Source organism: Ammospiza caudacuta, chromosome 9 (genome assembly GCF_027887145.1).
Source record: "Ammospiza caudacuta isolate bAmmCau1 chromosome 9, bAmmCau1.pri, whole genome shotgun sequence".
Taxonomy (NCBI): domain Eukaryota; kingdom Metazoa; phylum Chordata; class Aves; order Passeriformes; family Passerellidae; genus Ammospiza; species Ammospiza caudacuta.
The window spans coordinates 18,499,752-18,526,178 of NC_080601.1; the positions used below are offsets into that span (position 1 = coordinate 18,499,752).

General features: G+C 42.9%; 1 protein-coding gene across 5 annotated transcripts in view; it reads left to right on the plus strand.

Moving 5' to 3' along the window:
* Nucleotides 1-26,427, plus strand: part of CAMK2G (calcium/calmodulin dependent protein kinase II gamma) — a 115,799-nt gene that overhangs the window by 54,475 nt on the left and 34,897 nt on the right. For all 5 annotated transcript variants that reach the window (XM_058810258.1, XM_058810253.1, XM_058810255.1 and 2 more), the window contains exons 4-10: nt 12,865-12,919; nt 13,489-13,554; nt 16,332-16,404; nt 19,560-19,662; nt 20,537-20,620; nt 21,492-21,586; nt 24,188-24,310. In XM_058810258.1, coding sequence (XP_058666241.1) covers nt 12,865-12,919; nt 13,489-13,554; nt 16,332-16,404; nt 19,560-19,662; nt 20,537-20,620; nt 21,492-21,586; nt 24,188-24,310 — 599 coding nt within the window. The remainder of the gene's footprint in view (nt 1-12,864; nt 12,920-13,488; nt 13,555-16,331; nt 16,405-19,559; nt 19,663-20,536; nt 20,621-21,491; nt 21,587-24,187; nt 24,311-26,427) is intronic.

A 26,427-nucleotide genomic window follows, 5' to 3' on the forward strand; every position in this document is an offset into this window, starting at 1 on the left:
ATATTGTTGATGCACATTTGTTTTTTGACACATTATTGGTCCAGACTAGTTTCTGCAAAACTTCTGGCAAGCACATATTTATATTTTTTTTCTTGTATAAATGAGAATCCCTATTGAACTGACTGTATATTACCTTTATCTTTATTTAAAAAGAGAGGAAAAAGAAGAAATCTGGTCTGGGGGTTCACCTCTCCCAATTTGTCAAAACCATTTTGATTTTTCTTCTGATAGTGTAAAAGGGTTTCAGGTCCCACAGGAATATGGTCTTTGATGACAGTGCCATGTATTGAATCATGTAGCTAGTTAATAACACTGTTGAGTACTGTTGGACTCCAGTCAAAATCTTGAAGATATCACTAGATTCATTGTTCCAGTTTGACAATGATAAAATGGGAGTATTTTTTTCAATGAGTTGTAAACACTGTTGTCAGCCAGTTCTGAATACACATTTTTTCTTAATTGCTTGTGGAAAGAGCGTGTAAGATGCTGTCAGAAGCCTTGCTGAAGTCCAGATGCTACATGCATTGCTGCTTCCATGTTCCTTGGACTTGTTAGTTTGTCATGGAAGCGAAACGTTGCTCTGATGTAGTGGTTTTTTTTTTTCCTCAAAATGTGTATTAGCAGTTAGTAATCACCAAGTTTCTGGTACTCCATGTTGTAAACTCTTCTGAGTGAGTACTTGGTGTGTTGCCTCAGTGTCAGCTATGTCAGTAACACTGCACAACCCAAAAAGAATTCTGCAGCTTTTGCACTTGCTTTCAATTTCAACTTCTGTTGTTACTGTTTTTGTTGCAAACTGTGTTGCAGCAAATCAACGGGGACCTGAGCCTGTAGCAAGTCTGGGCAGAAGACTGAAAGTTAGAACTCTGTGAGGCAGGCTGCTTTTCCCTCTTGCCTGTACACAGGATATAAAGCAAGCCTGCTGTTGAGTTTGTGGTCTTAAGCATTTACTGCAGGACAGTTGATTCTGAACTGCAATGCACTGACCATAACACTGCTACTCTGATAAAATAAAGATTTCTCTAGAGACAAAGTAGAAGTGATATTCCTATTTGCTGTTGGGTTTGTTTTTTAATGACTGCTTTCTGAGTTATCCTAACATGCCTTCATCAAATATCAGCTCTAATTAGAGGCTTTGGCTCTGTAGCTGGGTGTTTGGCTTGTCTTTAGATGCACATTATGGCCAAGGTAATCACAGTAGAGTAATCCTTCGAAAAGCTTGGTGTTGCAATAAGGGTTTTTTGTCTGGACAAAAGAAAGTTGACTTAAGGCAATTTTCTTCTGATTTCCATCTTATGGTATGCATGATATGGAATGTGTCATTATAGCTGGTCAGACTTCACTAGAGTAAGGATTTCTTTCCCTAAATTTCAGTTTGTTCTTTCTCCTTCTGACAACTACTAGAGAACTTTGCATTCTGGCCCAGAGAGACATTTGCCAGCCATGGTCATCAAATACAGCAGAATTGGACAGAGATCAGTCAGTGATCTGTTCTTTTCAAAAAAGGCACCCATTACTGAGGATATGGATGTGTAGAAGAGGCAGAAGACAACATCATTAAAACTCCACTGTCCATAAAGAGATAAAGTGCCTGTGGAAGTTGGCAAGAGTTATGGCTCTGTGGGAAATTCCACTTCTAGAACAACTTAGTGTTCAGTGATTCACTTAGGTATAGATCTTGTGACATTAGACATGGATGTATTTGTGAATGTGTACAAGAGAATGATACAGCTGCTTCCTCCTTAATCCCTGTTTTGCTGGAAAGAGGTAGATTTCTGTAAGAACAATCATAGCCCTGACTCTTCATTTGCAGATGCTTTGCTGGTTGTGCTATTGAAAATTGTGCAATTACTAAGATCAGAGCTAAACTTACAATGTCTTGAATATCAACTCCTGCTTAAAGGAAGAGCTGTTTGGTCTTCTGCTTAGTTGAAAACTTTAGTCAGTCTGAAAATCTGAATTTGATTTTAAGTCCTGTAGTTCATCCACTACAGACACTATCTTTGTGAAACATTCATTTTTCCCTCATACTTCCTGCTACCTATCAAAGGTTTAAAGCAGTAACAGAGCTGGGAACCCTAGAATATTCCTGCAGGTTTGTTCAATGCAGATATGAAGTTCAGAAACATGACCTTTCCTGTCTTATTTCCCAAAGCAATAATGATGCAAAATTCAAAGTCATCATTCATAGTTTTGAAAAGTCTTTTCTAGCATTCTCCTACAAAGGTAGGGTTGTGACTTGTTCAGTGTACAGAGCAGAAGTCTACTCTATGTGTGGGTTTTGTCCACTGTGTTGTTAGGTGTTGCTCTTCTCCTAAATTTTCTTTGTTATGGCAGTGTAAATATGGGCCTCTTTTCTGGATTTGTCACCACTTGATCTGTATTTTTTCTTAGAGGTTTTTAATCTAACTGTATAAAAGAAGTTCTTGAATATCTTTTGTTCATAGTTGGAACTGAGCACTTCTGGTTGGTCATTGTGCCCCAGCTCATGGCAGCCCATTGCTGTGAAGAACTGCATGCACTTAGGTCTAGAATAATAAAACCATATGTTTTAAGAGAAGTTGGTAGTAGCCCAAGAGCCAGAGCCAAAATATTTTCCTGATTTCTGCCTTTGTATCCTCTGCAGAATGCTTCAGAGTTAATTTCTTTGAGGGAATTTATAGCAGTGGTGAAATGCTGTCCTCAGCATCTATCAGAATTATTGCTTTTTCAGGTTTTTCCTACTTCAGACTTCTCCAAAATATGCTTGCACCTGAATTCTTCTTATTTTAACTGCTATCTGTTGGCTTTTCTCAGCACAAATCCACAATTTTGGGCATGTCCTTATTTAAAATGGGGAGAAAATGGTATAGAAATCTCCTGTGAATTAGAAGAATTTCTTTTGATCCAGTTGAATTCCATTTCCTTTGACAAGTGGTCTGTCCTCCTCCTACCTCTGAGTTGTGGGAGTGATTTTGATGGATGTGTATAAGAAAAGGGCTCCAGTTTGTGTGACCTTAAATGATGGTTATAGATGAGGTGTGAAGTGGGGCAAAGACAGAAAGAAGGATGCTGTGCTTCTATGTCCAGCCCAGCTGGATTATCCCACAATAGCAAACCTTTGTGGGAAACAGGGTGTGTGGGTCACATCTGCAGACTTAATACTGGACTTGTTGTCTTGGTGGTATCAGCCACAACTTCAGGTTCACTCATTCCTCATTTTAACATACTAGTCTTGATTAGAAAGCCTTCAGTATTTCTCCCCTGCTGCCATTTGAAATGTTTTCCTATCACCTTTTCCTTAACAAGAGATTTGAATTGCTTCCTTAGTGAACAAGAAAAAAAGTGTAGGCTGTGTTTTGCTGTAAACAGCAGATTTCCTTGTTTTCATTTGGCTGCAGGCATCCAGACTGCCTTTGCATTTGGGACAGAAAGGATGTAATGTGCAAAAAATAGTTAAAATGCAGGGGATTCTCCAGTGTTTTGGCCATGATTGCTCCCTATGGATACTCAGGGGTGTTCAAGTGGGATGCTCCCATGCATGGCTGGCTGTTTAAATCTGCTGCCCTGCAATTTATTGTTGAGGGACTGTTTCTGGTGCAGAGGGGATGGTATGGGGAAGGTAGAGTAGGGGGAAAAGAGACCTTGTAGTAAGAGTTATGCTTTGAGACTTTCTCAGTTACTGAGCAGCTTTTCCTTGGAAGTGTTATGGAGCTCTCTGAGAGGACAGCAACCTGCTGAGCTTCCTAAGAGGTCAAACAATAATATTCTTGGACTTAAACCTTTAACCTGCTCTCCTCCTACCCTGCCGAAACAAACAGAAAAAAACCAAAAAAACCCCGCCAACAAACTCTCAAAAATCCCTCAAACAGACTATCAGCTGAAGTGACTTCCTGCTACAAAGTTAGGGCCCTTGAGCTGCAAGTTACCATTTGTTATTTCTAGTTTCTGTACTGTTAGAGATTCAGGTGAGTTCTCATGCATGTTTGCCTGATGGAATGCTCTCCAAAACCCCAGGCAGTCCACCTTTTCATTTCTCATTCTGATTTTCACAGTTAATTATTTCACTACTATTTATATCTGCATATTTTCTTCTTTTACTGCTATCTCTTCTTATAGGTTTTCCTCTGATTTTAAGAAAACCGTTTCTACATAATCCATCTCAGTTTGGGAATAGAGTAATAATTGCATTTTTTTCCTTGCCAGGGGACATATTTATTCTTTATGTCTCTCTGGTCTATGCTAGAGACATATTTGGATTCCATTATTCATCTATTTAGCTGTGAGATTTATCTGTGTGCAAGCAATCCCTTAAAAAAATAAGTAGTGGGATGAGGGCCAGATTCTGTGCACTCAGAGGTACTGCAAAACTCAGAGGAGGATTCCCCTCCATTCTGCCTTCCCCCCCACACTGAGGAATGGAGAGAGCCTCTTTTGGGTCCCTCTGCCCAAGGCCTGATGGCAGCAGGGGGTGGCTGCACTCTGGTCAGATCCTGCAGGCGACAGGCGGCCGTGCCAGGGGCTCCTGGCTGCGCTGGGCAGTGCCAGGCAGAGCCGAGAACATCAGGCTGACACAGCAAGGTTTGGGGATGGCAGGCACAACACCTGCCTGCAGGGATTCAGCCCTCATGGCAGAAATGCCAGGATGCAGAGCATTGTGTGAGAGAGCTAAAATTTGTCGTGGCCACTATCTGTATTTTATTAATTTTAATAAAGTGGGTGTTCTCTGCTTATTTTCTTTGAGACACCAGTGAAGTTGGCTTGTTATTATTTTGGGGGATTTTTAGAAAAAGCTCTCATATAATACTAGTGGTTATCAGAAGTACTTTGCTTATCTGCTATGTGGCTAATAGGAAATTATTAATAACAATTCTGGATGGTCATGATTGCACTGTTATCAGGACAGCAGGAAATATTCCTGTGAAATATTCTTTTGGCTCATCTAATGTTTAACTAGGGCATTCTAGATGATATGTATTGTGTGCTGAACTTCAGCTTTTCAATACAGACATTTAAAATCAAAGGAAGAATAGCATTTAGTTGGCACTGAAATATTTTTTAAAAATACTTTGTGGGTTGTTTTTTTTTCTTTTTTACTTTTGCTTTTTACTTCTGCAGAAAGACAGGTTTCTTAACAGGAAAGGTACTGTTCTCCCTGCAGCTCCTTTCTAGGCTGTGAATTTCTGTGCATAAGGGAATTTCCCAACTGGGCACTACCTTAGTCTCATTTTTAGGGCTGGAGAGTTAAAAAGGTTACAGTGAGAACAGTGGTGAGGGGGACAGGAAATCCACCTCTGTGCTTGTGGGCCTTTTCATACTTCCTTAGCACTGTTCCTTGCCTTTCTTTGCAGAGCCTGCAGCAGCTTGGTTCTGCCTGAACCTGAGCAGAGTGTTAACAAATCCTCCTTCTCTTCCATTTTCCAAAGCTTTGGAAGTGCATTTGGTGTAAAATGCTGTGTGCTTGGGGGCTTTACAGCAAGCTGGTGTATGTCCAGCATACCCTGACCTCGCTGTGTCGGGTTTGGGAGAGGAGGGAAGGAGAGCACGTTTCAGAGGGGCTGGGGAACAGCAGCCTGCTGTGTCCTGTTAGCTAACTGTCCTGCTGCTGCTGGTCACTGCTCTGACAAAGCTGGGCATTAGCTGCTGGGACAGATGATTTCTAAAGGATTATTTGCATTACACAATTTAATGCTTTTTAATAGCAAATTTTTAATTAAAAGGAGAGTCCTTTTGGAAGCAGCCTAAGCAGCTGCAACTGAATTTTGCGTGTTCAATGTAATTAGAGAAACAGCTGGGGTGGGAGCTGAGCACCCAGCTCACTGGCAGGCACAGGTTGGTGGTGGCTCCTCGTGGGACAGACATCCTGAGTGATGTGAAGCGTGCAGGAAGTGTCCTGGCACACAGCCATGCTCGGAGATGGTGGGACAGTTCCCGTCTTGGCTGCCCAGGCTGCTGAGCAGCTGGGGAAGCAGGGAGTGTGGGTGGTAGCCATCTGCCTCAGTTCACTTGTCACTTGTGCTGCCATGGACAATAGTGCTCAGTTTGCAGGCTGTCGGGCCATGTGTGTTTGTAACAGTTTCAGTACCTCCTGGCACGTTGCAGAGTATCCATGGAAGAGGAATCAGGTAGACTTTACCCTCCAGTTTTATTCTGCTGCTTCTGGTATGCAGTGTGTCTTGAAATAAACCCTTGCAGCATCTTTAACCTCCTCCATTTCTCCATGATACAGGCAGATGTCTGATGTCTGGTTGAAAGTTGCTGAAAAGTGAAGCTGTGGTTTTTCCTAATGAGTGGCTGATGTTTAAATAACATGACTCAGTCCAGAAGATCCCAGAGCACTTTTGAGTTTGCACTACTAAGGCTGCATGGAAGAGTTCCTGGGTTGCAATTACCATGACCCAGGAGACAACCATAAACCTCTGCATTGTCTTTTATTGGCTCTGCAACACCAGCAACTTAATTTGTGAGCCCTAAATACTGCATTATGCACTTGATGTGTGTTGGTGCAGAGGTAGTTGGCTGATACTGTCCTTTATGTGCCCATAGTATCAAAAATTAAAGCTTTACACTTTGGAGCACCATTGAACCTAGATTTAGCAGACAAGATTACCTGTAGCTTGAACACTTTCCCTAAGGACAGGCAAAGACTACTGATACGTAGGAGCAAGCAGATTTCATCCTATGTTACCTTCTCCTGAGCAGAGATGAGTGATTACTGCATGAAGATAATGGGAATTGTCCTGTGAAATTCTGCTTCTGTACTTACTTTTGTTGCAACTTTGGAAGCTTCTTTGCTTTACGATATTTACTTGCAGCAGGTTGCCAGAAATCACTCTGTGTTAACAAGAGCCTGCCTGCCCCAGGCATGGGCTAAGCCCCTGTACAGCCCTGCTCTGCTGTTTCCTGTGGATATGGGATACAGGGAATGTTCATCCTGGGGCTTACGTGGCGGGCACAAATCCTCCTGGCCTGTTGTGCTTGACGTAAGAGTAAAAAGATAATAATATTCATCACACTGGACAGAGTGAAAGGGAGATGTGGGTCAGAACTGGGCTAGGCATATTCTGTGCTTGTGACCCCAATACCAATTAGCATTATAGATGTGACCTTTTAAAGACGAGATACCTGTTGCTTTTCAATGTCTTATGTTCTTGTAGTTGGGGTGGATTTTTACAAAATTTGATAGCTATTTTCTGATTTCTTCATTATTCACTTCAACTTTTGCATTCACAGAGCCTTGCTTTGTGTGACTCAGCAGGAATTTGCATTTGTTGTTAGGCTGGTGCAGTTTGTTATGAGGGAGATTTTCCTCTTATGTTGGTTTGTATCACACTCAGGCATCAGAGAGCTGAGGCTGTCTGTACTGGGTCGCTTTATTCAGGAATGGAATGCAAACCATATGGCACAACTGTTACTGCATTACTGCTGTTTTTTACAAAAATGCCAAATTTTCTCTCATTAATATAATAGCTTATTAGTATTATTTCTTTCTAAAATAAAAAAGGTAAGTGCACAAGGATTTTGGAACACTTTGAAGTAGCAGCTTGAAGTTCTGTTCTTGAGGCAAGATTTCCAGTGAGACTCTGAAGACAGCAGGCAGGGAAAAGTAATATTCACAGCAGATGTTCTTAGAAAGTGCCTGAACTCCAGACCACAGCTGCTGTGAGGTTCAGTGACCGCAGCATGTCCCCTTGAGCCACTCAGTGTGGTATCAGGCTCTGTGCAAATACCCTGGATTGCATTGGGGCCTTGGACCTTGCACGCACACCCACACAAGACAGAAAAAACTTGCCCTAACTTGCAGAGTGTGCTGAAGATCTGAGTTTTTGGGGAAAGGGAGCCATTTGGTATCTTTGTTTTTCTGTTGTTAGTTACTGTTCCAAAAGACCAGTCTTGTGGGAGATGCTTCCTGTACAGGTAAAATAAGTTTACATAGGATAAGGCTGAAGGGAAGACTGAGCAAAGAAAAGTGTGCTTAAAGCAGTTAGCTAGGTTGTGTCTTGTGTGTGTCTCACAGCTCTTTAACAGTGCAGTTACGTGTGTGCATTTAAAATTGGAGGGACAGCTTTGAGTAGCAGACCCTTGGTGTGGAGTACCACTGCAGTACCACATTCAGGAGATACTTTAAAAACCCATTAGGCTTTCTTTGTGGCTTGCTGAAAACATTGTTTCATCAAGATGCTGTATTGAAACCTCTGCTTATTCCTCCCAGAATCTATGTGCTTCTTGGCAATATCATCCAAGTGGTGATGCACACTTTTTCCTGACTGAGCAGCTGGTTTTGTTGGAAAGCTTTCTACCTACCAGTCTGTAATTGATGCTGCTCCTTTGGACAGCATTTGTTCTGGCAGTGCTTACTAGTGCTCTGTGGTTTTTTAGATATTATTTCAAAAGTTATCTGTAAGACTTGTCAGTCTTACAAAATTAGATGTGCTTGTGAACTCTACAAAACCTCTTTGTTTTTTTTTTTTTTGTGTGGATGGGACCTTTTTTTTTTCCCCTGAATAAAACTTTTGGTGAAGTCTTTCACCATATTCTGTAATTGATTTAGTGCCTTTTTGTCTGTCCTGCTTCTTTTTTCTTTTGTACTCCCTTCTCTCTCTGTTCCTGTGAACCTAACCATTGTAGTACATCCATCAGAGATCTTTGAATGGGAAGAGTCATCAGGTGACTCCAGCTGTGAGTGGTATTGGCAGGGTCTAATTTCCTACATCTAAAAGAATCCGTGTGTTAAAAGGGTTTGGCTAGGAAGGAAATACAGTTTGAATTGCTGCTTCTTGGTAACAGAATCAGCTGATAGAAATAATCTACCTCATCTTCTGGTGAATAGACTGAGATGAGCAAATACTGATCTCTTTTTTAGTTTGGTTGCATTTTGAAAGACGCTCTGTTACTGTTGTGCAATTTCCCTCTTACTGCAGCTTGAGACTCCTTTTGTAATGTGTGCATTTGTCTAGCCTACCCTGCTAGACACATGCTTCACTGGTCCCCTGATGACAGAAAAAAACATAGTACTGCAATATTTTTGAAGAAAGGTTTATCTGGATGAATACTTTTGTTTTTATTTCTCTGTTTTTCTTGTTATGGATAATCACATTTCAGGAGTACTTTGCACTCCAGTGTCTCCATATAATTATATTTTTCACTCTCTTGTAACCTCTGTCAACAGGTTATACAGATATGAGCAGCTTTTGTGGGCTCTGCTCAACCACTGTGTTAAAGCTGAATTTATGGTAGTAAAGGAGCTGATAGTGTGTCAGGACCAGCAGCCTGTGGAAGAAATGGGATCCTTTTTTCATGGGAAGATGTTTGAAACAGAGGACAGCCCAGTACTTGAGTTTTGTTCTTGGAACTGGGCCATTTGGGAACCTGTGTTTTGCCTTCAGGTGGAGGACATTTGCACAGGTTATCTTTAAGCAGAGAGGGCTCTATACTGTCTGGATGGTGCAGGTATCAGATGTTTGTGTTTCTTCACAGTGAAGATTCACACAATGTGGATCATATTTGTGAACCACCAAAGTGGAGAGAAGGCACAGAAACTTATACATGTTTTTTATCATTCAGATATTTCTAAATATATGCCATTTTGTGGACTAGATGAACAGTTTTGGAAAAGACAGGTCATGTTTTTTAGCTAATTATCCCTTAGTTAGGGATGTTAGCACTGTAGTAGAAAGCAGGGCATTTTAAATTTACATGTCAGCAGAGTGAACCATGGCTCAGAGCTGTCCATTGCAGACTCCTTGCTAGTCAGGAAAGCTCTTGAGGTTCTGCAGGAGGATAGGTAAGCAAAACTTTAGGATGAAAAGGACACTAGGTTTTATTTCTGTTCTGCTACTGTGTATTGCTTTTATTTCTTTGCATCAGTGTGAAGGGCTGGAATTGAGAGTCATGAGAGTTTTGGTATTTTCAGACTTTTATTTTGATCCTTTCTGACTCCCCTTGTTGCTGTCCCGCTCCACACTTAAAGCCTATTCTGAGCTGTCACTCATTATTCCTGTGCAAGGTGGTGGTGCCCAGTGTAGTTTTTCTGGATTTTGCTTTCCTACCATTACTCCCTGAGCTTCATTACCTCAGCAGATGAAGTCCCAGGCAGATTTTATTTCAGCATCATTGTGGGCTGTTGTGAGGAGGCAGCTCCCTTGTTAAGTTAATGACCTGTGTCCTCCTTCAAGGCCTTCTTTTGCTTGCAGCCCTGGGGTGGTGCACAACGTCAGTATTTATGAACTGTCTCTGCTGTCTTGTCATGGTTCCTCACCTAAGGACACAAGTAGTGTTTTACTGTCCTTGAAGGCTCTTTTTGCTGCCTCTGCCAGTCTCTGCCAGCTGAATTGCTACTTCCTTCCCTTTTCATAATGTAGCTGACAAAATTGCTTTCCTTGGGACAAAGGAATAGCACCAATCAGCTCATTTGTGTTCTATTTTCTGATGTAATTTGCTGTCCAAATCTTTGGATCAAAGTTTATCCTTCACCATTCCCCACTTCTACCTGCCAAGATGTTTACATGTCTTTTTCAAGGCTGCTGTTCTCAGCATGCTGGTGGCTGTACTTCTCCATTGTGATATCACTCATGCCACTCTCCTCTGTGCTTGGTGGTTCTTGCACTGCTTTGGTGACCATTCAGGTGCCAGAGGAAGGAGAATGCTTCTTCATGCCCACTGTGCATCACCAAACACGCCCTTGTTAGTACCTTCAGCTTTCCTTGAAGAATCTCCATCTGTTCATAACATCTCTCGGCAGACTTTTGCCTGTGTTCTGGGTTTCAGCTCTTGTTGATGTGCTTTGTCCTGGTTTCACCTCAAGCAGTCTTCACTGGAGTGCAAACTGCCCTGCGCTGGAAATCCAAGTGTCTCTTTCAGCTGCTTTCCATCCTGTTTCCAATCTTGAATGGAAATCTTCTCTCCTAGGAAATACCTTCTCACTTGTGTTTTTGTAATTCCGCCTCTGCTGCTTTCTGCCAAGTGCTCGGGAGGCAAGTTTTCTTGTAAACACAAATTTGCGTTACAATAAAGTTATTACAAACCCAACTAAAACTGCTTGCTTGGAAGACTCTTTTGTTTGCAGCAAGTGATTCACAGGACATAGTTGGTCAGGGTGAGGTGTCTGTTTCACACATTAGGAGCAGCATGTTGCACCTGAATGCTGCCCTGGCTTGTTCACAGCATTTTGGTGGATGGAGTGCTCCTCCCAAACCCCTGCAGTTAGGTATGCAGTAGAAATGCTAAGGAGAGGAAACTGGCCAAGGGACTAGGTCAGAGATAAAGGGAGAAAAAATATGGGAATCAGCAGGCAAAAAGAACAAGGAAATAATTAAATCCTCTGAAGAAGGGTACTGGTCTCTGCACGTCAGTGCTACTCTCTCTTCTGGGTTTGAGTGTGTTTGCATGCACATGGAAGGGTGCCTGAACAAAGGAGAGTTGCAAGGAATAAAGAAGAGCACTGACAACATGTGCAAAAGCTGTTCCAGTGTGCCCAGTGCTAGTTTGAAATCTTCCCAAGACAGTGATGATGGTAGCTGATGTCATGCACTAATAAGAGGTGCAAACTGACTTCTTGATACTGACAGAGAGAAAATCATGATGCTGGAAAAATCAAGGAAGGTCACCTACGATGTATGTGAAAGAGAATGGCAGATAGGGAAGAGAGGCAAAGGTACCATTGAAGTGACAGAGCAGGATAATGAGATTTTTCTTGTAATGATGAGAACAGTCAACTCTGCTTTGGTCAATACTCAATTACAAGGTGTTAAAGTGACTGAGACCCAGTCTTGTCTCAGCTAGTTGCTTTACTTGGGCGAATCAATAGACAAAGATTATAGATGGTCATATGAAGAAGACATCTTGTTCTAGTCAGGATGTGAAGGCTTAGGAATCAAGTGAAAGAGAATTGCTAACGTGTGGCTGATTGGCAGGGAAAGAGTGATGCTCTGCAGCAGAGGAAAAAAGCAAAAAGTATGGTTTCTGTAGCCATATGAAGTTTCTCCTCTTGGGTTACAATAGTGCCTAGGTATCCAAGAATGGTCAAAGAAATGGAGATTTTGAATCAGGCAAGAGGAAATGGCACTGTGCTGAATGCATAGATACAATAGTTACTGCCTATGTGTAACATGGGGAAAGGAGAACAGAACCTCAGAGATCAGAACCTCAGAGATCCTGAAATATTAGGGGATAGTGGCCCATCATGAGCCTGGGACATGGAACAGTAAAAGATGAAAGTTAATTTAGGTAATAGGAGCAGAATTAAGGAGGGATAGCTGAAGGTGGATGAAATTTTGAGAAGCGGAATGTGATCAGATATGCCTGTGGAAACAAGCGGGTCAGAAAAATGAGACAAGAAACTGGTTCTGAATTTTGGGTAAGGATTTGCAGTGTAAATCAGAATGAAGTGAGGAAAAAGAAATAACATAAGAGAACATAGTTAAGCCTTACAGATAAATGGCAGAAAGGAGACCGTTGTTAGTGATATGCCAGTACAGTCAGAGTTAATTTATGGATTGAGGGCTTGTTTCAGGACTTGGGAAAAAGGTTTGTTTTACGAAATAATGGATTGGGAGAAATGCCAAAATATGAGCATGTAGGATAAAGTTGGCAGATGTGAAAGGAGGGTACTGAAACATTAGAGAAGAAGAATGAACAGGAGATCAAAAATACTGAGAGCTTGTTTTGATGCTGGAGAGGGGTGAACGTGTGTACAGGACACCCATCTGTTTCTTTGAGATAACAGAAGAAAATAGGTCACTAAGGGAGCACACAGAGTAAAGGGCATGGGGAATTAATAGACTGAGTGGGCTGAGGGAGGACTTGGTTGTGTGCATGAGTTTGATTTGTGAAGTGTCATATTTGCTACATGCTCTGTAAATCTCCAATTCTTGATTGTTTTTGCAGTGCGACTCCATGACAGTATTTCAGAAGAAGGTTTCCATTACCTCGTCTTTGATCTGTAAGTGTCTGTCTCTGATGCTTCACCAGTGATGCAGTCACATTGGCGGTTGACTAAGAGTGGAATAAATTACTACTGCATTAGTAGCATTCTCCCCTTCTCTTTTGAGACCTGTAAATACCTCTAATAGACCTCTGGCCTATTTGACAAAAATCCATTGACTGTGTGGTGGGGACAGACCAGGAAAGCTCCTGGCTCCTGGCACCAGGTGTAAGTGTGGGATGGCAAAGAATGTCTATCCTGTGTATGGAGACTGATTTTTGTCTCTGAGGCAGCCCAACAGGGGTCCTTCCCAAGCTCAGCATGCACCTCTGCTCAGCAGGGGTGTGTGGGCAATTCGTGCACAGTGTGTCCACAGTGTCCTGTGCACTGCTGGTGCAAAGGCAGTCCAAGGGCTCAGTCATGTGGATGTAGCAGTGCTGGTGCCGTGGTGGTGGAGCTCTGCCCTGGTTCCCCTGGAAGGCAGTAACCCATGCAGGCTCTGGCCAAGGGCCCAGGTGGGTGGCCTATACATCCTTTAACTTTACAAGCATGGGCTCTGTAACATCCTTTGTTCTTTTGCACTCCAGGGTTACTGGAGGGGAGCTCTTTGAAGATATTGTTGCTAGAGAATACTACAGTGAAGCAGATGCCAGGTAAGACTGTTTCCAGACCCTTGCATGCATGTTCCTTGTACATGTACAAGTGGAATGAGTTTCCTGATCTGCGTGTGACTGTGTTCTAACACTCTTGCCCCTTGTCTGGATAAAACAAATCCTCTTTCTGCTATTAGCATGAACTTAATTGTCACCAGACAGCCTGACTCAGTACAGCTCTAGCCCTTGCCCACTTAGAGACATTGCTGTCTCTGCCACTTGCAGATGCTGTGCTCTTTGCTGGGAGATCCACTGTTAGCAGTTTTGTCTACCTGGCCTTTTTGGTGACAGAATGTCCTTACAGAGCAAACATAAGGGAGAGCTGGGAGGGTGCTGCCTGCTTGGCCCTTTTCTTCTTCTAGCAGGGTTTCCAGTGAAGTGCCACTGCTGTTGGGCAGATCCATTCAATTTGCCTGTGTCTAGGTAATGTTTACAAGACAGTGAGGAGAGGGGGCTTTGAAGGCTGTGTTTCTGTGGAAGTCCTCTCTGACTGTCAGCTGGTCAGTGCAGTGACAGAAGACACAACATGAGAGACCAGCCTTCATATTTTGATGTTAAAAAGATTCAGTTCTGTTCAGCCCTTCTGTTCCTGAATGTGTCCCCTCTCTCCCACTTGTGAGTTTCCTGAAGTGGCACGTGCATGTCCCTGTTTATACAGGGTGGATGTTATGTGCAGCAGTAGCTGAGGGTGTTGTCTGACCCATCCATCTGCTGGACATGCAGCATCTGGAATCAAAGCTGGGATTAGGCCACTCCTGCTCTGCTTTTGCATGGCCTCAGAGTGGCCCAATGGTGACATTTCACCATGTTCTTATCCCATAGTAACCCTTGCTGAAGCAGAAATCAGGGGAGCCATGAGAAGAGAGGACTAAGAAGGAAGTAGTGGGTACCATGGCAGGTTGAGCTTGGTAGGCAGTACTTTAAGGACAAAGATACTGAGTGCAGGGAGGGAAAGAGTGTGGCCTGGGGTGTTGGTGTAGGTACTGCTAATGGAGTCTGCAGGCACTTAAGTGCTTTCCCTGTGGTTCATTTACAGTGTGTGTCTTCTGGTCATTGCAGGCTTTCAAATGAGGCACTGCCCTGTGTGCTCTGCCAGGAGCCATCTGGTGATTGGGAAGGCCAGTGAACTCATCAGCTCTGCTGGAGCTCCTGGCAGAGAGGTCTGAGAGCCCCATAGGTGTTTTCAGTGGGGTGTACAGATCCTGTAGGCACAGCATCTCAGATGGATACACAGTCAATCATGCCGCTCTGCCTTGAAGTTGGGAAGTTTTGAGGTTATCAGTCACAATCCTTCCCCTGTTCCTCTTGCCAGTGCCTGCTCCCTGAAGTGCTCAAAAGCTGTCAGTGACTGACACTGCTCAGGAAAATTATGGCAGGGTTAGGGGAAAAGGAGGACTGTCTGTGAGCCTTCCTTAGGGTGCTCAGCCCTCTGACTGTCAGCTGCTCAGGTCTCCAAGTGCCCACAAGATGACAGAGTGAAACTCCTCCCTTTCTCTCCCCATGCTGTGCTGAATTCCAGAGCAGTCTGAGAGAGCGAGGGAGCGAGGTCTGTGCCAATGTGCCGTGTTTGGCTCGCCTGGGACACCTCACACTTTTGCCATTTTTGGCCAGAAAATCTCTCTCGCTCAGACTCAGCTCTGTTCTAATTATACATTTTTGTTTTGGGAGCAGGGAGATTTTCATGGATTCCAACCCTGAGGATCATACTGCCAGCTCCAGAGGGCGGGGGATAGCAAGTACTCTAGTCCTCTCCTCACCCTCTTCCCATCTTTTCCTGTAGCCTTTTTTCCTTTCCTCAAATATTTCACTTATTTCAAATTTCTTCCTCTGAGATTTGTAGAAGTCAGTGAAGGATCTGAGAGATCCTACAGTGAGGACATAGACCTCTCTGAGTTGTCCACATCTGCGTGCTTACTGCCCAGCCATAGTTGTCAAAATCCCTATTCTGTTCCACATGCACCCTTGGGAGCCAGTAAATGTTTAATGGGTGGGATGGTTCTGACCTGGAATCTCACTCATGGGTGGATTGTGCTGTTGTTATGCGACAGGTGTAAATAACATCTTGTTTTTGTCCCTATGGTTTACAGCAGTGGGAATGGCAGAGCCAGGGTTTTCTGTGAGCTGGGGGAGTGCAGCACGCTGCACTTAACGGACTGAGTCTGCTTTTCAGATTACTAACCCCTTAAGTGGGATCTGTACTTAAAAGGCACCCAGCAAGCGGGTGTGTGTGCACATTGTGTATATAAAGTGCTTGAGATGCTGCTCTGAAAGCTTTACAAACTGGCAGGCACCCAGGTGTCGTCATCCTGAATTTTCTGGGGGAGGCTGCTGCTCTCCCAAAGTTTATTCTTTGCTCAGGACTAGCCCGGTGGAATGTTTCCTGGAGTGATTTAGTCTTGCTTGCACAATTTTGGCTGCTGTTTGAAGATACTCAGATACCTTGGTTGTTCTGTGTGGGGTGGGCACTGTTGGCTGAAGGAGCAAGTGAGAGGCTTAGTATGATGGGAAGGGAAGGAAGGAAATGATGGGAGGTAGGAGAGAGGCTTTGTGGTCCTGCTACAGAAAGGATGTTTGGCATACTGTTGCTGGGTGGGCTGGGGTCGTTCAGCTGTGATGGTGCTGAGCTGTGGCATCCACTGCTCACGAGGAAGACATTCAGCATGAGATCTTGAATGCCCTGTAGTACAAATATAAAAGTTAGGGAGGTAGTTCTGGGACGAGATGAGATGTTAAATGTGTGTGCGTAACTTTGTGTGTCTCTCCCTTTTATCTTGCAGCCACTGTATTCATCAGATACTGGAGAGTGTGAATCACATTCACCAGCATGATATTGTGCACAGGGACTTGAAGGTAATGTTTCCTCTGTGCTGTAGTCTGAGGAGAGCAGCCAGGGGATCATTGGAAGAGGCAAGACAGGAATATTGTGTTGCCAGCTGGCAGAGTTTTTTGTGTGGGCTTTTTTTGAGTTTGGTTTTGTTGGTTTTGCTTTTTTTTTTCTTTACTTGAACTGGGTTCAGGGGTTCCTGAAGCACCAATTTGCTTCTTCAGAGTTTTCTAGAGGGCTAGAGGGTGTGATGACCTCCCAAGGAGGTTTTCAGTCTTTGTGAAACTTGCCAGCTCTCAGCTTCTCTGAGGCAGCTCCAGGATAGTTGTGAATCTTGGAGAGAAGTATGCTTCCAGAGAAACTTGGGTAGGATTCATTATAATGAAGGATACTTTCTAGTTTGTGATTGAAGAGATCTCTAGAGACCTGGAGCAATCTTTGTTCAATCTGCCAGGATGAGTTTGTCTGCACAGAGCATGTATATTTTTATTCTGCAGTGTTGCCAAATACATGCCACTGCGCTAGGGCAGAGATGTTCAACAAGAATTTTTTGTGTTGTTTCTTTCTTCTCTCATCAGTAGAAGCACTTCTAATCTAAAACCAAAACTGCTGGCCAGTTAAAGACTGGATGAATCAATCATTTGACACATTATAACACATTTATAGCCCCTAAGCCTCCACAGTAGAGTCTCCTAAACTCCTAAACTGGGCAGCTGTGCTGGGAGCTGGGCAGGCTCCAGAATGAAGAGATTTGTGCAGGAAAGTCTGCGTGCCCTGGAGCCTTCTCTGTCTAAAGTGGCAGTGGTGATGGTCACCAACAGTCCAGTTAAATTAATGCAGGATGACACCTGCTGCTAGTGTTGGTTTGGGCTTGTTAAACAATGTGTGAGGGGGAAGGTAGAAAAGTATTTTGCAGAGAGCAAGGTAAAAGCACACTGCAAGCTTGGTAGCAGTGTTCTTCTGGTGTTTTGATCTAGTGGAGAACCCTTTGTGTTTCTGACAAACTCCCATGCAACACTTTTGACCTTCTGCTTCACTACACTGTGAAAAAAAGCAAATGATCTACTGTGGACTGTGGCTGCTCCTGATTAGACCCAACACCAGCTCCTGAGAAAGCAGCATCCAAGAGGCACTAGTGCCCCAAATTAGGGAGTCTATGAAAATCAATAATGTTTCCAGAACAGAAGAAGCTTTCATTGTGTTCAAATATAATCTGGTTTTCTTCCATAAGTTTTGTTTGTAGGAAAGCTAGCAACGTGTTCAGAATTTATCAGCTTCTAGACACTCCCTGTTGTAATTAATATGTTTCTTCTGTTGCTTGCTCTGATTGTCTGAAACTATCCAGGCCTGAGGAGTAACCATTCCTTTTAGTAATGAAAGTTCCTATGCTTTTTATTTAACATTTAGCTCCTCTTCAAAAGCTTGGCCTTCAGGGTCAGTGTGTAATAACTGCAGAGCCAGCTTCAAGTAAGGTTTTGTCTTTTGCACCTCACTCTCATAAGCCTGTCTTTTGGCTGACATGCCATTAAAGAATGCCTATAGGGACTGTAAGAAATTAGGGGGTGCATTCACATCCTCACCAAAACGTATGTGAAACCCGAGACAGCCCATATGTTGGCAAACATGCACACGGATAAGCACCGTTAGCCTTAAGGTGTTTGCTTCTAAAATAGAGGTACAAAGTGCTTAACTAGCACAAGTCTGTCTTAAATGTTGCTCGTAGTCAAGCTAAGCCTAGGTGCAATCTGGAGTGGAGAGGGATGTTCAGAATATTTAATTCATCTTCTGCTTTAGGGTCTTGTTTATAGGGTGAATTTTCATTAGTGTAGCCTAATTACTACAATCTTTTCTTCTTGCCATATAGTGAAAAGCCAGTGGCATCCAAATGTACTCAGACCCAGCTGTCCTTCCTTACCTGCTGCTTATGGCAAGGACTGTGTTGAGGAAGGCTTTTCTCCTTTCATTCAAGGTGGAAATAGGCAGATGCCCAGTACTTCAGAGCGGATGAGCGAGCAAAGCATCTTGTGCCTCTCAGGCAGAACAGGGCTAAAGAGTTGCTATGGGGTGGAAATAGTGAACAGGCTACAAAAAAAACCCTTTTCAGATTTTTGAAACTGAGACAAGCTCCTGTTTCTGGATTTCCAAGTATTCATCCTGCTCTGTTAAAAAATCAACTTGATAACAAATTGCATAAAAGATGAGAAGAAGTTAGGATGAGAAACCACTGTTTCACCTGCCTATCATCAAGTTGATTTTCCTGCAAAGCCGTAATAGCCATCAGCTTAAAGACTTTGGGGTTTCAAGGGGTCCCACATAGCTAGCTGCTCTGGTACTTCAGAGGAAGCTGCCAATTCTCAGTCCACTTTTTGGAGCTGTGTAAAGCCTTCTGCTGAAGTCCTCTGCTGGAACACAAGAGAATTATGGTTTGAGTGAGATTCATTCAGGGTGGAAATAGGAGGGTCAAAAGTCTGTCTCCCTTTCCTAGCACATGGAAAAAGTGACATAGTTGCTTCTTGTATAGGTGATGGCAGCAGTAGCAAGACAGAATATTTTATGCTGCTGTAAATGTGTAGCATGAAAAAATTGCTTACAAGAATACTCACTGCTGTGCTGCTTATGCCAGTTTGAGGCTGAGGCTTTTTCTATAAGGGATGAAAACTACTGCCTAGCCAGATGATGCCTTCCCACATTACAGCAGTGTGTTTGGCAGCCCTTATTAGCATCATATTTACTTTTTCAGTGCCTTGGGGACTGTCTAATGTTCAAGGGGAGAAACATCACTGCAGATTGTATCTCCTGCATTGTCCCTCCCTTCTTCCCCCGCTTCCCTTTCCCCTCCTCCCAGTTATCCTCTCTGAGGAGGGCAGAAGAGAATTTTGGCTTAAGTGCTGCAGGAGCTGTACTGCCAGTGCCCTCTGGTGTCAGCATGTAATGTATGGGCTGGGTTGGAAGAGGCTCTGTCTCCCACGGAGGAGCCAGAGGATTTGTGTTAGACTTGACAATTTTCTGCCACTCTAGGTCAAGGCTATTCTTTGATGTTGCTGTGTCTTCTGAACAGGTTTAGTACTGCATGCTAAATTCAGTCAGCAGGTGCAATTTAGTGATGTGAATCCTAGGTAAAAGGTTTTAACAAGGATGTCAGTCTTTCATTCTTACTCTCTTTTTTCTTTCTTCTCCTCAGCCTGAGAATTTACTACTAGCGAGTAAATGTAAGGGTGCTGCTGTCAAACTGGCTGACTTCGGACTGGCTATAGAAGTCCAGGGAGAGCAGCAGGCTTGGTTTGGTAAGACTGTTTGAGCTTCCCCAACTTTGCTCCCTGTTTTCTGGTGGCTGATTGAGTTGCATCCTGAGTACTTTGTCTCAGCTCTTCCAGCACACTTCTCTGTATTTGGCTGTTTCTTTGCCAAGCACGACAGCCTCTGGGTCTTAGGCTCAAGCCTAGGTGAAATAGAGGAAAAACTAATAAAGAAAGAGAGAAAAAATGGCTATATGTTTCTCTATTTTTCTTCTCAGTTTACAGTAGATGCTAGTGTCAGAGATGAATGCAGCTGCTAAGTTTAGACCCTGATCTGAACTTTCCTACTACTCAGAAGTGTAGACATCTGGAATTTTGTTTGGTCACTTTACAGAAATGCATTTGACCCAGCCTTCCTCAGGCACATTTGGATCTGACTTTATCTTTGCTTAGCTAAAGCACATTTAGAAATGAGACCTTTTCAGGTTAAAAATCAGCTCTGATACTCTGCAATGCTGCAGATTCTGGAAAAAACTACTTCTTTTCCTGGTCTCCCCATACCGCTCTGCAATCAGACGTGTCCCATTTGTGTCTTGTGTTTTCAAACTCCAAGCCATTATATGTAACAATTATATAAGGCCTGGCATACAAGTTTGTGCCCAGGTGGTTGACATGGTCCTTCTTATTTGTCTGTTTTTTTTGCAGTACACGGGCACTGGATCCCATCTGATTTTCTGTTTTATTTTAGGGTTTCTTGCCTCCTTTTGCTTGTTTACCGAGAGACAGCTCTAGCAAATAAGAGATGAAGGGTGGGAGAGACAGGTTTTGGAATTTGTTAGTTACCACTAGTGGATTTTGTGATATGGCAGTCTCTCTTCTGCTTGGGTACTGTAAGTACTTCATGTCATCCATTTTCTGGCAGGGTTTGCTGGTACTCCAGGCTACCTCTCCCCTGAAGTCTTGAGAAAAGATCCTTATGGAAAACCAGTGGATATATGGGCATGTGGTAAGATTTGACAAATGTTTTACACTTAAACAACATCATTCCATGTAAAAGAATGATTTCTTGTAGCCTTTTGCTGGGAGGGTGCACAGTGCTCCTTCTTACTGGGTGGAGACATGAAGGCACAATTGAGGATAAGCACTTTGTGTAGATGGAATGAATACTGGAGCCTGAACTCACTTGATTCTGGCTCCTAATCTTTTCCTTGGGCCATCTATCAGATGTTTGAGACTCAAGAGATAGGACCTGTCTATGCTTTGCAGAGTCAGTTGTTTAGATAACTGTAGCAATTTCCTATTACACTAACTTTGTAAAAGATTAAATACTGAAGATGGATGATTTTTTAAAAGAAACTAAGTAAGTGTTAATATATCTGGGACAGATAAGTTTAAAGATTTGTGATATCAGTGTTGCCTGACATGGACTAAGTAGTTCTCTGCAGGCCAGGAGTGTCAGCTTTGTCAGTGTCATTTGTGTCCCAACACCATGCACAGTAAGCATCTGAAAACAGAGTCCTTCCTAAAACATCCCTTGCTGCCCAGGAACCCTAGGAGATGTGACTTCATCTTACTCTGAGAGCAGCTGGGGGTTGTGGCTCACCAGCCATGGTAGCCAGAGGAGGGTAGAAGGACATTATGCAGCTTGTTCTAGCTCCTGACACTGGCGTTAAGAGCTGAACATGAAGTGCCAGGGTGAGGTCCAGCAGGTGACAGATTTGTACTGTGCTTTGCTATCTCAGAAGGCTAAAAATGATGGCAAATGAATCTGTGGAGCAGTCATTGCCTTGGGGACTGTCAGGAGGGAAGGAAGAGGGGCTGAAGGAATAAATGGCATATTAGCCTAACCATAGTGTATCTGTGTCTCTCCCTCCCAGGAGTGATTCTGTACATATTACTAGTGGGGTACCCTCCCTTTTGGGATGAAGATCAGCACAAACTCTATCAGCAGATCAAGGCCGGAGCCTATGACGTAAGGGCACTTTCTTGCTGAGTACTGCATGGGTGTAGAAGCCATCCAGACATGGCACTGTTGTACCTGGTGTCCTGCAGCAGGCCAAGCTTCTGTGCCAAGTGATGTTTGATGTGCTCATACACCTCGCTGTCTTCACTGCCTGGGATACAGCCCTGGCTGGGGCTGCTGGAGGGATATGAAGGGAAAGCATCACAGTGGGCACTAGAACATTGGCACTTGTTAGGGAAATGCAGAGGTGGGAAATGGTGTCTTCTAGTAATGCTGATATTTTTCGTGGAGTAGAGGGAAGATAGAATAATGAAGGAGCTTGTCTTTGTCAAGGCCTAATAAAAAGTATGGGGATGTATTCTGTAGAATATTAGCTTCAGTTATGGTCTTGTACTTCTCTGTGCTGTAGTCCATGGAAAGCAAGGAGCCCAGTGAGAAGACTGAATGGTGGGGGACCATTGGAGGGGTGGCTTTGTGGTGGGGATCAGCATGGTGGATTGGGTTGGAGGCTCTTGTAAAAAACCAAGCAGATCATGGAACACTTCTTAGAGCACAGCAAAACTGAGGTGTAAAAAGTGCCTGGAAGAGGAATAGCAAGGAGGTTAGTACTGAGGAAAGCAAAGGTGGAATAAAATATAATTTGAGTAACCACAGCTTTAATGTTTGACATAAATTCTTACATGTAAGGAGAGGCTTGAGAGGGAAAAAGGAACTCCTGGAAATCCTAGCTCAAAGCCTGTGGGCATGAATATCAAGAGAAAGTTGGGGAGTTCTTTTTGTAGGCTGTCTTGTGGTTTGAATTAAACAAAATAAAACCCCCTAAGGTAAGGGTTCTGCTGGACTCCTTCTGCCAGTTACCTCCCAGCTTCTGTGCTTGAGACCATGAGAGCAGCTGTACTGGTGAGAACAAAAGTCTGCCTATGTCCTGGCTCTGTGGCTCTCCTGAGTGAAAGCAAAGTGATGTCTTTGTACTTGATAGCTTTAAATGGACTTGTGTTCCTCTCTTGCCTTGCTGCTCCTCCAGTTTTTGTGTTGGTTCTTCTTATTTGAAGCATTTTTCCAATAATTATATCAATGGGGATTTTCAAAGCACTTCAGGGATTAAATACCTCTTTCTATAAATCATGAAGAGTCAAGTGCCTGATTCCTCCTTACCCATCTATTGTTTTTGAATTCTTATCTATAGTGAACAAATTCTTATCTTTAGTAAACAAAAACTAGATCCTTCCCTCATTTGGCCTGATAGAAAATTGCTGCATTTTACTGATGCACCTGTCCCTGGTGTCCTTACCCAGCACCAAGGGGCTTGTTGGCACATGACCAGTCTGTTGTTCTCCCTTGACAAGACAGGAAGTGGCAACAGTGAAAACAATTTTTTTTTTTTCTAATTTTTTTTTTGTGCTGTTGGGCAGATGTTTTGCAAGACATTACCATGAATACTTCAGAGTTCAGGTGTGGGAAAATTGTCCTTGCTTGAAACTTCAGTATCATGATTTTTGAGTTATCCTCATGCAGTGTTTGCAGAACAAATTGTATAATGCCTTAGTGATGCCTGCAAATGCAGAAATGAGATTATATGCAAATCAAATACAGCAGGTGTATTGTTATGACCCAACATAAAATAAAGAATAAAGCAATAAAAAAGCGTGAGAAAAAAAAGATGGAATAAACTTTTTCTAAATTATGCATTACTGTAAGGAAATGTTTTCAGGATAAATCCATTTTTTTCTCCCACTTAAAGACAGGGAGCTTTACCCCAACAGCATATTTGTGTTCTGAAGTTCACCTCTATTTGTACAGTGGATTCATAGGATTTAATCTCAGCATGCGTCATCCATACCACATGCAAGCCTGTACCGGATGGTGTAAATATCTCATCTTTATCATTGCTGGAATTATAAGAGAGAACAGTTACCCTCATGGATGATCAGGAGCTGAAATACTTAAAATTATTTTCTTTGTTTAATGCTTCTGTATTCCCATCCACTGTTACATCTCTCTTGCCCCCCAAGTAAAGATATTGGTATGTTAGGTGGTTGCTAACAACTTGCTGGTAGGTTGCTACACCCAAGTGACTGGTTTTGTTCCAGGATATTGTGTTTTATGGTGGGAAAAGTGTACCTGTGAGATGTTCCCTGTTAGTGGGTTTTACTTTCATGCAGTTTTGCTGTAGTTAACTGCTTGTGATTTTTCATAAGCTGTTAGAGCTTTTAGTATGCTGTAGAAAGAGACGGGTGGGGTAAAAAAAGATAGCACCCGTGTTTTTCATGTAAGAACTTGGTTAAAAAGATCTGTGACTTTACTTTTTTGACTGAAAGAAATTCAAAGGTCTGAGTGATTCCTAAAAGGTTTTTAGACTCTTAATCTTCTTGCTTATGTCTGGTGAATGGTACAGGTGTGTTCTGCTGTCTGGTACCATTAATTTGTTGGATTCTGGATGATTTTTGTTCAGTATGAGTTTTCACAAAAACTACTGGGTTTTGCAAATGTGTTAGCCCTGGCATCAAAAGGGCAAAGGCTGGAATTTAGCTGTGTAGCAGGGAAGTATCTCTTCTGCTAGTAGAAGATATTTCTGTTCAGTTCATCATCTGTTCCTTCTTCCTCTTTTAGTTCCCATCACCTGAGTGGGACACTGTGACTCCCGAAGCCAAGAATTTGATCAACCAGATGCTGACGATAAACCCAGCGAAGCGCATCACAGCTGACCAGGCTCTCAAACACCCATGGGTTTGTGTAAGTGTTCTCCTTATTACAGGTTAATTTGTGCTTTGCCTTCAATGGACATGCTAGGAAGACTTGAAGGACCCAGTATATTTCTGTGGTGGCAAAACCACCACATTCCACCCCTCACTACAATTTCAAATATTTCAGATTATATTTTTTGGGGGGGATACTGACCTTCAACAAGCCAACTTTGTCAGGCTGTGGTGCTTTTATTGCCACAGTAGTAAAAAAAAATCCCTTGTTCTTTTAGAATTTTGTTAGTGTCCACAGTTTCTGGTTTTTTCCCCACATCTTTTCCAATCCATAGCATCCTAAATTATCAAATAGAGTTTGGCATCAGACAAAAATTTTAGGACCATTTTGTTCTTCATCTCTGCTTCAGTTTATGGCATAGCATCTTGGCAATATTTGGGAAATTTCTGCTATGCTGCAGCTTAACTCGCTGTAAACTTGAAATCGGCAAAAAATCTTTTGCTGTTCTGTGTATGTAGCTTCTACCTTGCCAGACCTCACACATAAGTATTTTTCATCTTTTTCAAAGTTGGCAAGGAAATCCCAGAACACGGCTGGGTGTAGGTGTCGGGGAGGGCAGCAGTGATGCACTTTTATCTCTGCACGATGAAATAGTTTGACCTAAGTCTTACCAGATGCTCTGGTAATATCAGAATATACTTCTGGGATGGATCTAGTGTGCTCCTTTGCCCATTTTCTCTTGAAAAACTGTGGTGGTGGTGTCCTTATACTACAAATCAACAGATAGCAATTTAAAGCTAATTATGTGAACATCTGTCTAACAGGATTGTCTGCTGTAACATGATGCAGTTCCTTGGAAGTCAAAACTTCACACTAGCTGAGACTGCATATATTTTTTTTCGTCCTTGCATGCTTATAATCAAGTTCCTGTGTATTAAACTTTCCTCCCAATGCTTGTAGCCAAAGTTGTATTATGATAGCCCACTCCCTGTGGCAACTTTCCTTCTCTGAGCTAGGGAGAGGCTGATTTCACTTCCCAGCCATGTCAGCCTCTCGCTGAAGCTGCCTCCTCTTGAGTCTGTTGTTTCCCTTTGCTTTGCAGTCCCTGTGTGCACAATGTGTTTTTTTCTGGATACGTGTGGCTCCTCTAAAGTAAATGTTGTAGGGAATCTAAAACAGTTTAAAAGTTTATCTGAGACACTGAGTGTCTTAGTACCACTGAACTTCTGAAATATGTGTTCTGATTCTTGTAAGTGCACAGTGAACAACTGGACATCACTGGCTGGAGGAACCAGCCAGAGTTGTTTGAGGACACTTTGGCTACGTTCTCCCCACACGCTGCCATGTGTACTGCAATAGATGACCAGCTTTGACAACAGGATCAAAGCAGAGACTTCCCATGAAACTAGCTGAATATGCACACAGTTTACAGTTCTTTTGGGTATTGCAGAATTTTTTCCAAGCAAGAGAAAGTTAGTGGAGATTTTATTCACACTTACCTGCCAGGTTAGAAATTCACCCACTGTCCTCATAAGGGGAATTCAGGCTTGGGGTTCTATGCAAGAGCAACAGCTCCTTTGGCATTAGTCAGTGGCTTCCTCATGTGCTCTAAATGCTTGGCAGTAACAGTCTCTGGTTTCCTTTTGTGGTCTTAATGGCTGCAACACTTCTGGTAACTTGTCTTTTAGCAGCTGATGGCATCCCAGTCTGCTGTGGATGACAGATGTGCATCACTGCATAGAGATTATGCTCATTTTTTTCCATTGGTACAATAGCAATACATGATCTTTTCTCTTACATGCTGAGAATCTGTTTCTGCAATACTGATATAAAGGTGCCAAGGCCTCTGCCAGTCAACCTCTTACATTCAAGGGGTTGCCATGTCCAAGAAGGCTGCTGCTCACAAGTATTCCCTTAGTGCTTGAAATTTCCCTTTCAAACTGTAGCTAATGCAGCCCAGGTCCTTTCTGTAGTGCCTCTAAGTCAGTTCCCCATGGGTATGCTTGTTCATCTGGCTTTGTCTTCACACTGTCTTAAATCCTATGTGTGCCTGAAAGGCAGGGAGCACTGATTCTCACCTTTACTTCACTCATAAATTTCTTGGGTGCAGTCCTGTCATAGCCCACACATTTAATCTTGATTAAATGTGTCTT